Source organism: Desmodus rotundus, chromosome 3 (assembly GCF_022682495.2).
Source record: "Desmodus rotundus isolate HL8 chromosome 3, HLdesRot8A.1, whole genome shotgun sequence".
Taxonomy (NCBI): domain Eukaryota; kingdom Metazoa; phylum Chordata; class Mammalia; order Chiroptera; family Phyllostomidae; genus Desmodus; species Desmodus rotundus.
In genome coordinates, this window is record NC_071389.1 from 107,575,895 (window position 1) to 107,591,745 (window position 15,851).

General features: G+C 37.8%; 1 protein-coding gene across 8 annotated transcripts in view; it reads right to left on the minus strand.

Annotated features, from left to right (window-relative positions):
* Positions 1-5,630: 5,630 nt before the first annotated feature.
* PAN3 (poly(A) specific ribonuclease subunit PAN3) overlaps positions 5,631-15,851 on the minus strand; it is a 148,394-nt gene continuing 138,173 nt past the window's right edge. For 6 of the 8 annotated variants that reach the window (XM_053920737.2, XM_053920736.2, XM_053920738.2 and 3 more), the window contains 2 exons: positions 11,898-12,036; positions 5,631-8,546 (listed from right to left, as the gene is read on the minus strand). In XM_053920737.2, coding sequence (XP_053776712.1) covers positions 8,406-8,546; positions 11,898-12,036 — 280 coding nt within the window. In that variant the 3' untranslated portion in view covers positions 5,631-8,405. Of the gene's footprint in view, positions 8,547-11,897; positions 12,037-15,851 lie in introns of those variants that run through there. The other 2 variants (XM_053920740.2, XR_008426421.2) reach the window with 2 other exon arrangements.

A 15,851-nucleotide genomic window follows, 5' to 3' on the forward strand; every position in this document is an offset into this window, starting at 1 on the left:
TGCTTAGAAAGGAGAACAACAGGAGTTATAGGTTTCCCCAGGGATGGGGAACTGGTGTTCAGCAAGAGCTCTTTAAATACCAATCATTAAACACACCGCGGGAAAGGTGAAGCGAGCGCCACTAGAGGGTGAAGCGCCTTCTCTCAACACTGCAAAATGGCTGCCCTTAACGATAAAACAAAATCAAACTCGGCAGATTGCCCAGAAAACACTAAAATGAGTAAGATCACAATTAAAATGTACAGGCTGAGTGCTGGCTGCAGATGAAAGTGCCCTCAATGTAAAAAGAGGCAGGCTTTTCAAACATTCATCTTCAGCTAATAAACAATTACCGTAATTACAGGGTGTATGCGTGCATGTGTGTGTATTGCATTAGAGGTTGTGTGCAGGAAACCAAACAAAATAATGTATTTTAGGCAGAGAAAGTACACCAGCTAAGAATTCTTCCATTTTGTTTTGTGGATTAAATTCTAGGAAGAGAAATAAACAATTGAGACAACCACTGTCAACATAGAAAAAGTGACTGATACACTGTCTTAGGAATTGGTCATAACCATCACCTTCCTAATACATAGGAAACTGGTTTGGAGAGGTATTTTAAGGGAAAACACACCTGCTTACTTTGGGACAAAGGTAAAAAGTATAAATTAAAGGGATAAATGACTAATCTCAGTAAATTTGTGGTTAACTGAAGAAGGCAAGAGGCATTTTATCTTCAAAAATCTAAGTCTTTAAAAATATCGGTGGCTTTCATAACATAAGAGTAAAGTCACTCATCTAGGCCAATGATTTGAAGAATGCTCTAGGAATTGGTCTCATGTCATAGTTTAGAAATTTTCTCATGACTCTGGAAACTTAACAGTTCATTTGGGAATTGATTTTTTAAAATTTCCTACAGCAGAAGGCTGGCCCGGTGAGGTTTATTGGAGTCCTTGGTGTTAAATGTACTAACAGACTTTGGGATTTCACAGGCCAGGAAATTTTTCAAAAACATCTTGGGTTCCAACACAAGGATGACTAGCTTTCTATTTTTTTGAGCTGAAGATATTTAAGAAAGAAAAAAGCAAACAACCCAAAATCCAAGTAGATGCCACTAGCGTTCTATTTCTTGAGCCGAGTGTTTACTTTGTGATAATTCTTTGAGCTATATGCTTATTTGCAAATTTGTGTATGCTGTTCTTCAATAAAAATTATCTTAAAATTCCCATTTTAAAAGGAGTAGGAGTTTAATCTCAGACTAAAAAAAAATATTAACTTTATGTGCCAGCAGCTATTCTAAGTGCTTTAGAAGGAAAAACTCAATTTTCGAAGCCATCCAATGTAATAAGTACAATGGGGGGTGACCCATAAAAACCCAGAATTATCTCCTGGAGGGTGGGCCCTTGTAGTACAGGCCTCCCCACTAGGTGAGTGTTCTAGGAACCTATCTGATGCACCAGCTGGTGCTGTTGTGAGAGGCTGTGTTTGGCTTCAGTGAATTGTTTTTAAAGACTCTTGCAACACGTTCACCCATTTCACAGGTGATTTACGAGCGCACCTGCCCACACCATGCTGAGTGTTCAGCAGTTTTTGACCCCAAACAGCATGACCTCTGTGCCCCACCCTCTCTATTCACCCAATCTTGCCCCGCGTGACTTTGTTTCCCCGGATGAGGAGAGTCCTCAAAGGGAAATGTTCTGCTGATGTGGAAGAGGTAAAACAAAAAATGGCAGAAGCACTTAAAGGCATCAAAATCAATGTGTTCAAAAACTGCTTTGAGCAGTGGAAAAAATGTCTCGATAGGTGAATTGCATCAAATGGAGAGTACTCTGAAAGTGACTGGAGTTTGAACATATAAGAATACATACACAATTTTTTATAAATAAATTCTATTTTGGGGGGTCTCCCCTTGGACTAGCAAAGCTTTCATGTCAATGGGAAAATTGAACTAATCAAAGGAGAACTTCAAAATCCCACCATCACACCTACCCTCCTACAGCATCTGTGCTCATACTCTACTCCGCCTTCCCTGCTGGACAGCCAACTCAAAACACTACTGGGGCACTTGACCCCTTTTTACTCTCCTCATCCACACAAGGGCATTGCTCCAGCAATTCACCCCTCCCTCACCCCTCCAGTTTCCCTTTCCCACTGAATCATCTCTTTATCTTCAGAACAAAAACTGTACATCTATACTTTCCCCTCCAGCAGCCACCTCATTTCTCTATTCCTCTTCACAGCAATACTACTTGAAAGAACTGGTTATACTCCTTGTTTCTAATCCCTCCCCACCCAGGCACTTTAAACCTCCTGGAGACCAGTGGTTGCCGTCACACTCACTGAAACTGCTCCACCAGGTTATCGGTGGCCTCCAGACTGCTCAACCTAATGGCCCATTTTCAGTCACAATCTTTCTTGACCCATCAACAACTTGACACATTTTTACTTTGATCCCAAGACATCATACGGGGTGTTTTTACCCTAACTCACTGGTCATTGATGTCTCTCTTACAGGTTTTCTCTTCCCTGACCTTTGAACATTGTTCCAGTTACCCCAGAGCTCTGCCCTTGGACCTTTTCTTGGTCTACACTAACTCCTTTCACCATCTCGACCAGTCTCAGGGCTTTACATAACTGTATGTCCATGACTTATAAATTACACGTGTGAGCTAGATCTCAGCTCTAAACTCCAAAGCCATGTGTATGCAAGTGCTACACTGGCATCTCTTCTGGATGCCGTGGCAGGCTGTTTTCCCAGAGATCTGAACAACATCTCCCGAATCCCACGTGACCTTTGGCAATGTGCGCTTGCCACTTCCCCGTTAAACTCCTCCTCCCCAGAATCAGAGCTGGCTTTACGACTCACTTTCAATCAACAGAATGTGGCAGAAGGGACACTACGTAATGCAGAAGCCTAGTCAAAAAAAAAAAAAAAAAAAAGCACGTGCCCTGGAAGGTGTGGCCCAGTTGGCTGGAGTGTCACCCCATAAACCGAAAGGCTGTGGTTTCAATTCCCACTCAAGGAACACGTGTAGGTTGCAGGTTTGGTCCTGGTTGGGGCACATACAATAGGCAACTGATGTTTCTCTCCCTCCCTTCTCCTCTAAAATCAATAGGGATGTCCTTGGGTGAGGATTAAAAAAAAAAATCATGCATTTTCCAGTGTCTTTTGGTACACTCATTCTCTGAGAGCTCCCACTAAGAGACCCAGTGCCCATGGGTGGATGAGTCTAAGCCACATGAAGAGGCCATAGTAGGTACTTCCACTGACAGCCCCCAGCTGGGCCAGCCCTCAAGGAATTCAGTTCAGGTGCTAGATCAGATGATTTCCCAGCTGAGGCCCCAAACATAGTAAAATAGAGAAGCCATCCAGCTGTGCCCTGCCCAAACTACTGACCCACAGAATCCCTGAGGATAATAAAATAGTTGTTTTTTTGCCATTAAATTTGGAGGTGATTACCAAACCAGAACAAATGTGTACTAAACATCTCAAACTTAACAGGCCCCAGACCAAGCTCCTAATTGTCTTTCCTCACGTCCCCATCCTCCCTATCCCCCACCCCCTCAAACCCTTTGTTTCTACAACAGTCTCTATCAATTCAGTACTTCCTCTATCCTGTCAGTTGTGAACCAAAATCTTGTCATTTTGACTTCCCTCTTCCTTTCTTCCTCCACACCTAATAAATCAGGACATCCAGTGGGCTCTCCATAGAATCAGAATCCATTCACTTCACACCACCGCTACTGCTGTCACCCTACCCAAATCCCCACCATCTTTCACTTGAAATAATACAAGAGCTTGCTAACCAGAAGCCAAAGTGATCCTTTTTGAATGTCCTATCACGCTATTCTGCTCCAAATCCTCCTGCAGCTTCCCCTTTCCCTGGGAGTAAAAGACAAAATGGTCTTAAAATGATCTCCCAGGAACTACCCTCATTACCTCTATCTTCATTTCTGACTCACTGGACTCTAGCCACATGGCCTTCCTGTCACCCTTCAAATACTCCTGGCATACTTCCGGACCTGGAGCTCTTCCCCTTTGATACCTGCATGGCTGCTGGCTCATGCGCTTCAAGTGCTTCTCAGTGAGCCTACCACATATGCCCTCCCATTTGAAATTCTATCACTATCACCACATTCCCCCCATCTACAGTTGCAAGACTAAACAGGATGATGAGTTTTTAACATAACTATGCCCCATGCAATATGTGAGACATACTTATGCTAAAAAAAATTGTTTATCTAAAACTCAAACTCAACTTCGGTTTCTATATTTATATTTGCTAAATCGGGCACCCCCATCCACATCCTTTACTTTCTTTTCTTTCTGTAACCATTAGTTCTTCTTAATGTACTATATACTTTGTCTTCTTCCTGCTAGAATAAGAGTTCTGTAAAAGTAGCAATTTTTGTCTGCAGTAGTCAAAAGTTGCTTGGTGGGTTCCTAGAACAATGCCTGACATATAATAAGCACTCAATAAATATTTAATGAATGAGTGAATCTCAACAAATCCAACTGTGGCACTGAGTGGGCAAGTGGCTTACGCAAGCTCACAGAGCTCTAGGTGGTAGAGCCAACAGTTGAACTCAGGTATCTTGTTCTTGCAAGCTTGTTTCTTAACCACTATGCATTCTGTTTGAAATAACTAAGGACATGCAATTTTAAATTCTCTTTCCTTGCCTCTCCTCCCACCGCATTTATGTAGAAGGATATTTTATGGATGTGTCCCTAACTGTCTACTTGCTAACGGTGGAAGGAAAAAAAGCCACTGGTTTCTCAGAAGATGAAAACAATAAAGTGTTTGTATCTCCACTTGCCAGAGTGTATCAGATGTAACACTGGCCTAACATTAACAGTATTTTTAATGTTTTCTCCTAAGAAATTTAAACCTTAAAGATCCCTAAATACATCCTCAATTCTAGGCAGACTAGTTTCCCTTCTTCCCCATGAACACACAATGGTCAATTTTAATTTGTATCTGATTCCATGGATTTTTTTCAAGATACATCTACATAAAACACCTTCTGCACTTAATCTCTTCCTTCTTGGAATTCCTAAAAACTCACCAGTTCCTTCAGCTGAAAATAACCTCTCCTTCATTATTCTAGTTACTCTGCACCTATGCCTGAAGTCTCTCATCACTTTGCATTCTGTATTTTTTCAACTCTTCATTTCAAACATACAGAAAAAAAAGAAAACCCACAATAAACACTGAGCACCCAGATCCAACAAATGTTACTTTTTACCATATTTTCTTTATCTATCCTTCTGAATAATGCTTCTGAAAGATTTGGGGGGAGAGACACCCTTGACCTATACAGTAAATTAAGTACTGGAAAGACTAGTTATGTATCATTCCCATCCTTTCACACAGTAGGTCTTCTTTCCTAAACTTCACCATAAGCCATGTAGTACATAGACATGTTTGGGCACAACAATACATTTTGTGAATAACAAGTATTCATCTTTGCATGTTTAGTGCCTAGAACACACCCCAGAAGGCATTTAATAAATATTTGATAAATCAATAAATCTGCCACCATTTCATCCAAAGACCAAAAATTCCTTCAAGACACACAGGAAATAAATACCCTTTTAAATTCCTATCATTCAACAAATCATCTTTTTAAATAAAAAAAAGACAAGTTTCTCTCTGTAATTCTTTATTAAAAATACTGCTGTACACATAGAGACTGAAAACAGGATTAAGGATGAATAACTCATATTGGGATCATGACATTAGAACTTAACATACTGGTGCTTTTCAGGGAAGTTGTTGACATCCCAATCACAGAACCAAGGCCAAAAGCAAAATACAAAGGTACCCTCAAAAATATTTACAATGAAGTAAATACACTAACAGAACTTCAAATAGGTACAAAAAATTGAAATGGCCCGATGCTACATGATTTCAAGGGTTGTCCTTTCTGTGCTTTGTATCCATCGTAACAGGAAGGTATGGAAAGTTTATATCCTTTGACTTTTTTCAGATATTATAATCTTCGTATTAATTGAAAAGACTTAACCTTTAGACAACCTCTTAAATGGAATTACACTATGGAAAAGAGGGCTCCCCCAAAAAACACCTAAGCAGAAGAGTTCTATTGAAAACCATTCCCAGTAAAAACTGAATGAAAAATAAATACAAAACAAGGCTTTAAAAAAATATGTTATTACCTGACACCAACTGTTTTCAGGCTGATGATATTTACTCATGAAAACATATCAGCTGTCTACCTTTTATATTCAAACCAAGTCCTGAGGTTACTAGGGGCTGAAGCAAACTAGCATTTATGACACAAACATTCTTGGGTTTGTGATTGAACCTGCCTTGCAGAGGGAAGTTTGCTGGTCGATACAGAATGAGAAATTCAAGCCCTAATTTACCCCTGCCCTTCCTTAGCGTTTGTAAAACATTGGTCCACAAATTAAATTTTCAAAAAGTTCCCAGACCCCAAAACTAAAATAGATGATCCCCTTTCATTTTCAAAGAAAACAATATTGGAAAAGATCTCCAGCCCGCTTATAAATTAAGCATTTCATATTTCTTCTAGAATACAAGTAGTTCTTTTTTGTACAAAAGAATTACAATATGATTTGTCAAAAAACATATAAAAAGACAGCTGCTCTTCCTCAAATACATGAGCTAATGATAAAAGACTTTTGCATGTTAATGTCTCCGAGTTCCTGTTCCTTTTACATAAAAGAACATCATGGTGGCAAATGTTAATTATCCTTTGAATAGTGAACATTATGTTCTTTTAAAATCCGTCCAGATCAAATGCAATCACTGATTTTCTTTTTCACAACTGATGCTACCACACGTGGACTCAAATGCACTCCTTACAACATGAGAAGCGTGTCTCTAGTCTTCAAAGCTTTCAGGTGAAGAGAGGTGCTTTTTCTTGATCCAAATCTCAAGGCAGAGAAAATCATTTTAAAGCTTATAAAAAGTGGACAGAGAAATATTAAAAACTTCTCTGAAAACTACAAATATGTGTAATTATTAAAATTGAAGACCATAACATCAGTTGCAAGTGCTTGGAAACCTTCCTGATCTCTTGAGTTTCCACATTTTCTTCATAGTTGCATGGTGAGCACCCAGTGCTAGTAAAACATTCAGTGCTAGGAAAGGGTATAGTCTTCATTACTGTTTTTTAAGAAAATTCTATGTATTTGGCAGTCTTCGGTATCAAAGTATAAGTATTTCATTAACTAGAAATTCCATGAATACCCAAGTTTGGCGACAACTGCACGTCTAAATATTAAGAAAGGTAAGAGGAAGAAAATTCCAAACTTTTGAGATTGACTTATTCAGGAATATCCCACATAGTTATTATCAAAAGTACTATTACTTTGGGCTAAGCAGTGACTGCAAAGGCACAGCAGATTGTTATCCCTCCAGATTCAGGTTGTAATTCAGAAAGCTCTTGATGCCAGACCACTGCTGTGTTTAGTTCATCTTCTGAACAGTGTGTCTCTGTGTCTGTATCCAGTGTAAAGTACCATAATAAAGCTGTAGTTCAAAGAACAGAACTTTATACAAAAAAAAAAAAGCAAACTGGAAAGAAGCTAAAGCAATATACTCCAGAACTTCAGGTCTTTAACACAATATAATGCTTTTCTACTTAAAAAAGACTGCATAAATGTAAATGTATCTGACTAGCAGGGAAACACCTTTTTCACACAAGGCTCTGGTTGAATTTGGAGCAAAAGCTCCATATGCTCCTTCCGTTACTGTTTATCCAATCCTTACAGAAAGGACTTAAATCAAATAATAGAGAAATTCATATCTAACAATTCACTGGTATTTCTCCTCATGTGTTTTTAAAAACAAAACACCCCCCACACCCCAATCTCAGTCTGAACTAACCAGTGGGTGGCATACAGAGCTTGCATACAATACCCTTTCAAGAATTATGAGCTATACTGGACTCCTATGAAATTATTTACCTGGTCCATTACATTATAAAGGGCAACCCATCCCTGAAAGAGCAAATTCTGCAACCCTCAGTGACAAAACCGCTGCCCAACATCATTTCCCAAAAATGTCCTTGCAAATAGATTCCCTAAATAAGTGTACAATGTGGCAGAAGTTCGAAGATCAGAAAAAAGTCTTAAAAAAATTAAAATTAGTGCAGATACAAATGGAAAAAACCAAAGCTGGAATATCATTTGCCTAACTGTATTCCTTAATCTAAAATAAATTCTTCACAGATATGGCCCCAACGGCAGCCACAGCTCTAGGATGATTGAAACATTCTTCCTTTCAAGCCAACAGTGTACCTGACTGAAATGCAAGCAGCTTTGTTCATCTTCTGTTTGTTTCCCAGATATGAAATGAGATGATGAAAACAGTTCAGCTGTAGTGCAATTCACTATTGGTTAAGTTCCTCAGCCATGTCCTGCGTGCTGTTAGCAAATACTACAACTGACCATTGGCAGCTGCAATCAGTTCTTGAAAAGTATTTTCAAAGCAGCGCTTTAAATCACTGTAAGTCACCACAAGTACACTCTTCTCGTCTCTGGAAATGAGGCTTATTTTTTCTGGCACACCAGCATCTAACTGAAACAGATACATAAAATATGGAGAGTTGACAGCATGTAGAAGATTATCTACTTTATCTATTTTAGGACATTTGCAATGATTGTAAACAACTGAAAATTTTTATCAAATTCACTTCTAGAGATACATAAATATTTCATATCACTAATCAGCAGGCACACACTTTTCAGTTCAGATGCTTTTACACAAATACTGCCCTATGTTTCTCCCTATCTTTCATGCTTTTTCTATTTGATTGTATTATATTCCATAATTTAATTATTCCCCCAACATCCCCCATTTTTTGTTTCATGAATTACAATGCAATTAACATATTCACATATTTAATTTTTTCCATAAAATCACTTCCTTAGGAGACTTAAAAGTATACTGAATCAGAAAATGAGTAATTTTACAGTTTATACAAACTGCTTTCCCAAAGATATCAGACACCACTGATTTATAAGTTGTATCAATTTAGCAGCAACTCTACATCAAATAATGCCTTGCTGTTTTAGTTTACAATGTTATTCCATTACCAAATGCTTTCACACATTTACTTCTGTTATTTCCACTGGGGTGCATGCCAGTTCATGGTCTTCACCCACTGATCTGTAAGCGTTCGGCAGTAGTATTTTAATAAAGTCCCTATAGTGTAAATACTAATCCTTAGTCCATTAACTAACTTACCTTGTAATGGTCATTTTATTTTTCTTAGTTTTCAATATTCATTTTTCCTTTTTTCATTAATTAATTCATTAAAATATATTTAAAACTTAATCTGAAAACTCAAACTCTCAAATCACTTTCCAGTTAATTTCACTCATTATTTTCACCAAAATAAGCTATGTTAAATTTTGATTTTTATATCATCAATATGGCGATTTCTCCTTTTCAATTTATTAGTCTCTTTACCAAATTTTAAAAATTGTCACACTTTCAGATTTGGGGTAGATCTTATTTACTACTCATTATTTTATAAAATGAAATAGAATTATCTTTTCTTTTTTAATTTTTTTTTAAAAAGACTTTATTTAGTTTTTAGAGAGAAGGGAAGGGAGGGAGAAAGAAAGAGAGAAAAAAAAATATCAGTGTGTGGCTGCCTCTCATGCACCCCACACTGGGGACCTGGCCCACAACCCAGGCATGTGCCCTGACTGGGAATCGAACCAGCGACCCCCTACTTCGCAATCTGGCGCTCAATCCACTGTGCCACACCAGCCAGGACTCTTCAAATTTTCAATTATCCTAATATTCATTAAAAAATGTTCTCCTGCACTGGCTCAGTAGCTCAATTGGTTAGAGCGTCGTCCAGATAGGGTAAGGTTGCAGATTCAATCCCCAGTCAGGGCACATACAAGAATTAACCAATGAATGCATAAATAAGTGTAACAACAAATCAATGTTTCTCTCTCTAAAAATCACCCAATCAATCAATAATAATAAAAAAATTATTCTTATGATTATCTGGTCCAACCTTATTCCATCAGATCTATGTGTCAGTGTTTATACTAGTTACAGCTTGCTTGCTTGCTTATTTATTTAGTTAGTTAGTTTCATACAGTTTTAGTTACCGGTGCTTTGATATTATGAATACCTTTTTTAAAAATCTGGTAGAATTCTTCTCCACTCATTGCTCAAGAAAAATGTTTTCCCACTGAGGGAAAAGGGCAAATGAATATATAAATCATACTGGATTAGTTCAATGGTACATACAATTTTATTTTGTCTTATTGTAGGTAATTGATAATACTCTCTGAAGAGTTTTAAGGTTTAAAAAGACAAAGCAGTGTTTAAAAACAAAACACCATTGTAGATTCCCTGGAGGGATAACACACTGTATGTGGGAGGTACCCCCCGAAACCTGGATTATCTACTGGAGGGTGGGCCCCTTGTAGCACAAGCTTCCTCCATTAGGTGAGTGTTCTGGGAACCCATCTGTATCAGTGTAGCAGCTGACGTGAGAGGCTGCGTTCGGCTTCAGTGAATTTTTTTTGAAGCCTCTTTCAACCTGTTTGCCCATTTCATGATGGGCGATTTATGAGTACACTTGTCTGTACCTCACTGAGGTGTTCAGTAGTTTTTGACCAAAAATGGCATGATCCCTGTCACCCCCTCCCTTCACCTGATCTCTCCGCCAGAGACATTTTTTTTGTTGCCCGGGATGAGAAAAAGTCCTCAAAGGGAAACATTTTGCCAGTGTGGAAGAGGTGAAAGAAAAAATGGCAGAAGCACTAAAAAGGTATCAAAATTGACGAGTTCAAAAACTGTTCTGAGCAGTGGAGAAAACATCTCAACAGATGTAATGCATCAAATGGAAAGCACTTTGAAGGTGACTGAAGTTTAAACATGTATGAATAAACACATATTTTTACAAATAAAGTCCACTTTTGGGGGGGGTCCCCTCTCATATGTTAACAGTTCTAACTCATGTGACAGCAGGTATTTTTCTCTCCTAGTGCTTGTCATTTAGGGACAGCTGAGACCAGGAGACAGCAAGTGTTTTCTGTAAAGGTCCATTAGTAAATGCTTTAAATTTCAGGGCCACATACAGTCTCTGTCACATATCCCTTCTTAGTTTGTTTTAACAATCTTTTATAAATGCAAAAACTATTTTTAGTGTGCAGACTATGCAAAAACAGGTCATCAGATGGATCTGGTCCATGGGCCACAGTTTGTCAACCCCTGACTTAGATATAAACCTATACAAAGGCTAGGATTGACTTCTGGAGACCCATTGCTAAGCTCTGTAATTCTAAGCAACCCATAAGGAAAATGGATTTCTTCTTTCCTCTGTAAATTACACAGCTTTCAGCCCTTTCAGAAACACAAAGTTCGCCTCTCAAGTACATTATACATGTTTCACCTAATTCCCCATTGATACCAGCTGGGTCTACTGACATTCCCAGCACTGTGCTTTTACGATTGTAATACTGGATTAGTATCCCCGCGGTCAACAGCAAGTGAACTTTTAACATGCAGGACAGTCAACATGACTCAGAATGACTTAGAAGAAAGGAATTCAACATTTTAAAAATACTTAAACACAGAAAGAATTATTTTGCCGTTTTCCCACTCATTGTTTTATTTGGTATAACAAAGTAACATGTAAATAAAATACAGTGTAATGGGGCTGGAGAGGCGGTCATTTTGTGACATTACCACAATAAAAAGATCCACAATGAAAAATGTTATACATTTAGGTGTTAAAAAAATCCTGTTCTAAAAATTAAGTACAGACATCTAAAACTTAATAAAATGTCTTACAGACTATAGTAGAGTGCATTTAATTTCTTAAGTCAGTACTAGTAGGAAATGCAACTGTACAAACTATAGATAGCATTATGTCTTAAAAATACAGATACAAATTACCTTGTTAAGACAAGAAATGATATGACTGAGGTCAATCCAAGGAGCACCTGCTTCTGTCACTTGATGAAAAAGATGATCCCGAAAGAGTTTCAACAGATAACGGTCTCCAGTCTCTGACCAGGTAGGATCCTTCTGAAACCTGGAGAAGGTAATACTTTACCTCAGTAACTCACGCTATATGCCACATGGCTGTATGTTTATTCTTCAGACTCAAAACTAGCTTTACTTTATTTTCTCCAATAAATAAAGGGGTTCTGTGTAGTTCTTTTTAAGCCTCCGAAAGTTATAGGAAGGCTAAAATATTTTTCCATACTTCATGATCATATTGCCCAGACTTATATGTTAAAAATCTCACTTAACATTCAAGTATATGAATACCAGCTTCCAATTCTCAAGGGTATCACCCCTTATACACCCCTATTTTAGAATCACTTCCTTATTTAAGCTCCTACCATTAGATAAAATGGGGAAGAAAGAAATGGGTTTAGATATCCTTAGGTTATAAAAGATACTTTAGGTAAGAATTTGGTTAAACAGACTATCTTTCCTCCCTCCTCCCCTCAGGTTAGGAGCAGAGGTAGTGAGGCATGTGGTTACTGGTTTCCTAGTCTCACATGAAAGTGTATTGCAAAAAATTGAGAACTGACCAGATTACCAGGTTTGATTTCAGTGACCTTTGACACTTATGGTCTAGTAGGGAAAACAGACATTCAAATAACCAAAGAAAGTTGTAACTGCATCTAAATAATTTGATTAAGAAAAACAGATATAGTACAGACAGCAACGATCAATAATGCAAAAGACACAGTATGGAGCACTGAGGAAACATAAAGAAAGGTCAGTGTGGTTGAATGGGGATGGGTGAGAAAAGACTTAAGAGAAAAAAGGAGTACACAAAGAGAGGGTTAGAGAGTAAGGGCAAGGAGGAGAAAATTAAAAGGAAAAAAAAGGCAGATCTGAAGCAAGAATAAGAAAGAAGTCAGACTATGCAGCCTTGGTCACGTTAAAACATTAGTCTGCATTCTAAGAACAAGGGGGGACCCCACCACATGGTTAAACACACTTACATGCATGCTTTGCAAACATCATTCCAGGGACTTCCAATTAAAATTGATTCAACACACCCATTTACCTCTGCTCCCTTTCAAGCCCTCACCAAATCAACAATAAATATCTTTAAAAGGGTATAAACACACAAGGACAAAGGGATCAGAAGCAACAACAGCAAACAAAAAAACTGTCACAGAAATTTGGAAGGTAGAAAGCAGACAGGTATGACTTAGCAGAACTGAACAAAACTGAACTCTAATGCTCAAGAGGGGTGTGAAGAGGAGAGATCACAAGAAGTCAGCCAGAACAGTGAGGCCCAGGGACTGACGTCATTACATATCACTAAAAGTGCCAGAGTGAACTGACGCTGGAAACAGCAGAGTGATAAAAAGTTCCATACACAGCAAACAGATAACTCACTTTTCATCCCTGCCCCCACAAGAAATCTTTCTAGACAGGGCAAACAGAAGAATCTCCAGCCTCTGGTATGCCAGGCAACGCAGGAGCTGAGGAGCAGTGGGCGAGACTATTCAACCTACACTTTTCCCCTCCTTAGCTTCCCAAAGCTTGGCTTATGGGGTTTATACTATGGAGAGAAGGTTGGAGGATTCTTTTCTGGAGCTGCTGGCCTGCCCAACAGAAATACTGACGTTTGGGAGTGTACCAGAAACAAGTAAAACCATACCTCACAGCATCACACTGTTTACCACACATTCTGCTGGGTCACAATTCCTGCCCACAAAAGGAGCTTCCCAGTAGCTTTTCAGGGCCTCATTTTTAATACAAAGGGACAGTCAAGCATCAGAAATGCTTTGGGAAAACAAAACAAAACAAAGCAAATTCTTGTTTCCTATGAAATAGTGAAGGGAACAGAACAAAACTTAAAACCAAAAATCTCTGACAGCCTCAGAGAGAGCAGAAAGTTCTTGAAAATTAGAAATATGGTATCAGAAATTTAAAAATTCAAGGATTAGAAAAACCTTTAATTTTAAACAAAGTAAGTCAAGATAACTGCCTACCAAGCAGAACAAAAAGATATGATACAAAAAATAGAAGAGAATATTAGAAAATCAGTTATAAAGTCTAACACCTGAACAATAGGAATTCCAGAAAGAGAAGAAGTTACACACGCCAAGGGACATATATATGAATTCATGAACATAAGTGATAAAGACCCTAAAAGCATGGGGGGAAGGGGAAGGATTTGGAAAGAAAAAGGCTTTAAACCTGTCTGTAAGTTAAAAGACAATAGATCAATACCCCAAATTCTGAATAAAACTATCATTACTATTAGTCAGCTATGTAATACTAGAAGTACTAGCTAACACAATCCACTCAAGAGGAATTAAAGTTATAGAATTTAAAAAGGAGGAAATATAACTAAAAATATTTGAATATGACTATATACCAAGAAACCCAAGAGAATCTGTAAGGTAACAGGGTACAAAATTTATAGAAATTTATAATTTTCATATATATTGATAAGCAGTCTAGAAGACAGAATGAAGGAAAAACTCCCATTTATAATAGCAACAAGAAAAAATACTAAGGATAAAGCTTGGTGTGCTGTAACTGTCTAAAGAACAACTTAAACCCTGAAGAAAGCAGAAGTCAACAAATGCAATGACATGACACTATCTTGGTTAAGAGAACTTGACATACAAAACACAGATACTCCTTAAACTTACTAATAAACCTGACACGTTATCCTCTCAGTAAAGGTACCATCAGGTTTATTGATTTTTTAAAAAAACTAAAACAAGCTGATTATACAATTTATACAGAATATTAACCAGTTTTAGGAAAACAGCAAAAACAACAGCAAAATAAAATGGACCTAAGAAAGAACTAATACTACTACTTTTTAAAATGTCAAAAATTAAAACGATGTGAAAGATACCGCCTTAAACCATTGAAGGAAAGCTAGGCTATTCAATAAGATAGCTTTTGGATCACTGGGTAGTCTTCTGGGACTCACACCTTACCTCCTACATCCCAATTATATATAAAAATTTTAATATGGAAAAAAAAAAAGAGTCAAAAGAAAAATAAAACACCTAAAAGAAAAAAATCATGAAGGGTCTCTCTAGCTCCTATAACTCAAAAAAAGACAATTCAACTGAAAATAAAAATGAGCAAAGGAAATGAACTGACACAGGACACAAATCAAATGATGTCATAAAAGACAGGCAATACGCCTATTAAGAATAAAAACAAAATAAAACTGCACCTATGAAGTTGGCAAAAATCTACAAGTTTAAAAAAAGTATTGTTGGTGAAAGACCCTCATGCATTATAAGCCCTTTTGTGATGACAAATTACAGGGACATTCCCACTAACCTAATAATCACCACCGGGCCTACCTTTATGCACACACAACATGAAGCACAGCCAGTCCCTGCAGCATGTTTATACCCACATGCCCAGCAGTGCGGAACTGGAGAAATAGTGCATCCACAGGGTGGACTGTTCAATGGCCATAAATTATGAGGAAGAACAGCATATTCGGTTAAGAGCACAGACTCTGGAACCATAATGCCTGGATTCAAAACTGGCTCATATACTTACTAATTATGTGAGCCTGGACAAGGAATTTACCTTTCTATGCCTCAATTCTCTGTTAATTGGGAACACTAACAGTACCCGCATCACAGGGTTGTTATGAGGATTATGTTAGGTCATTTTTGTAAACCACTGACAACAGTGTTTGGGGACACACTAAACATAACTGAACAAAATGATTTCTAAAATATATTATTATGAGAAAAGAAGCAATATACAAAAAAGCAATTGTATGGTTTACAATCTACAGATACTAATAATCAACAGGTGTAGGTGGGAGTTTGGGTGGGGGGAGTGAGAAGACACAATAAAACCCTAGGAAGTATTTATAAGAAACTAATA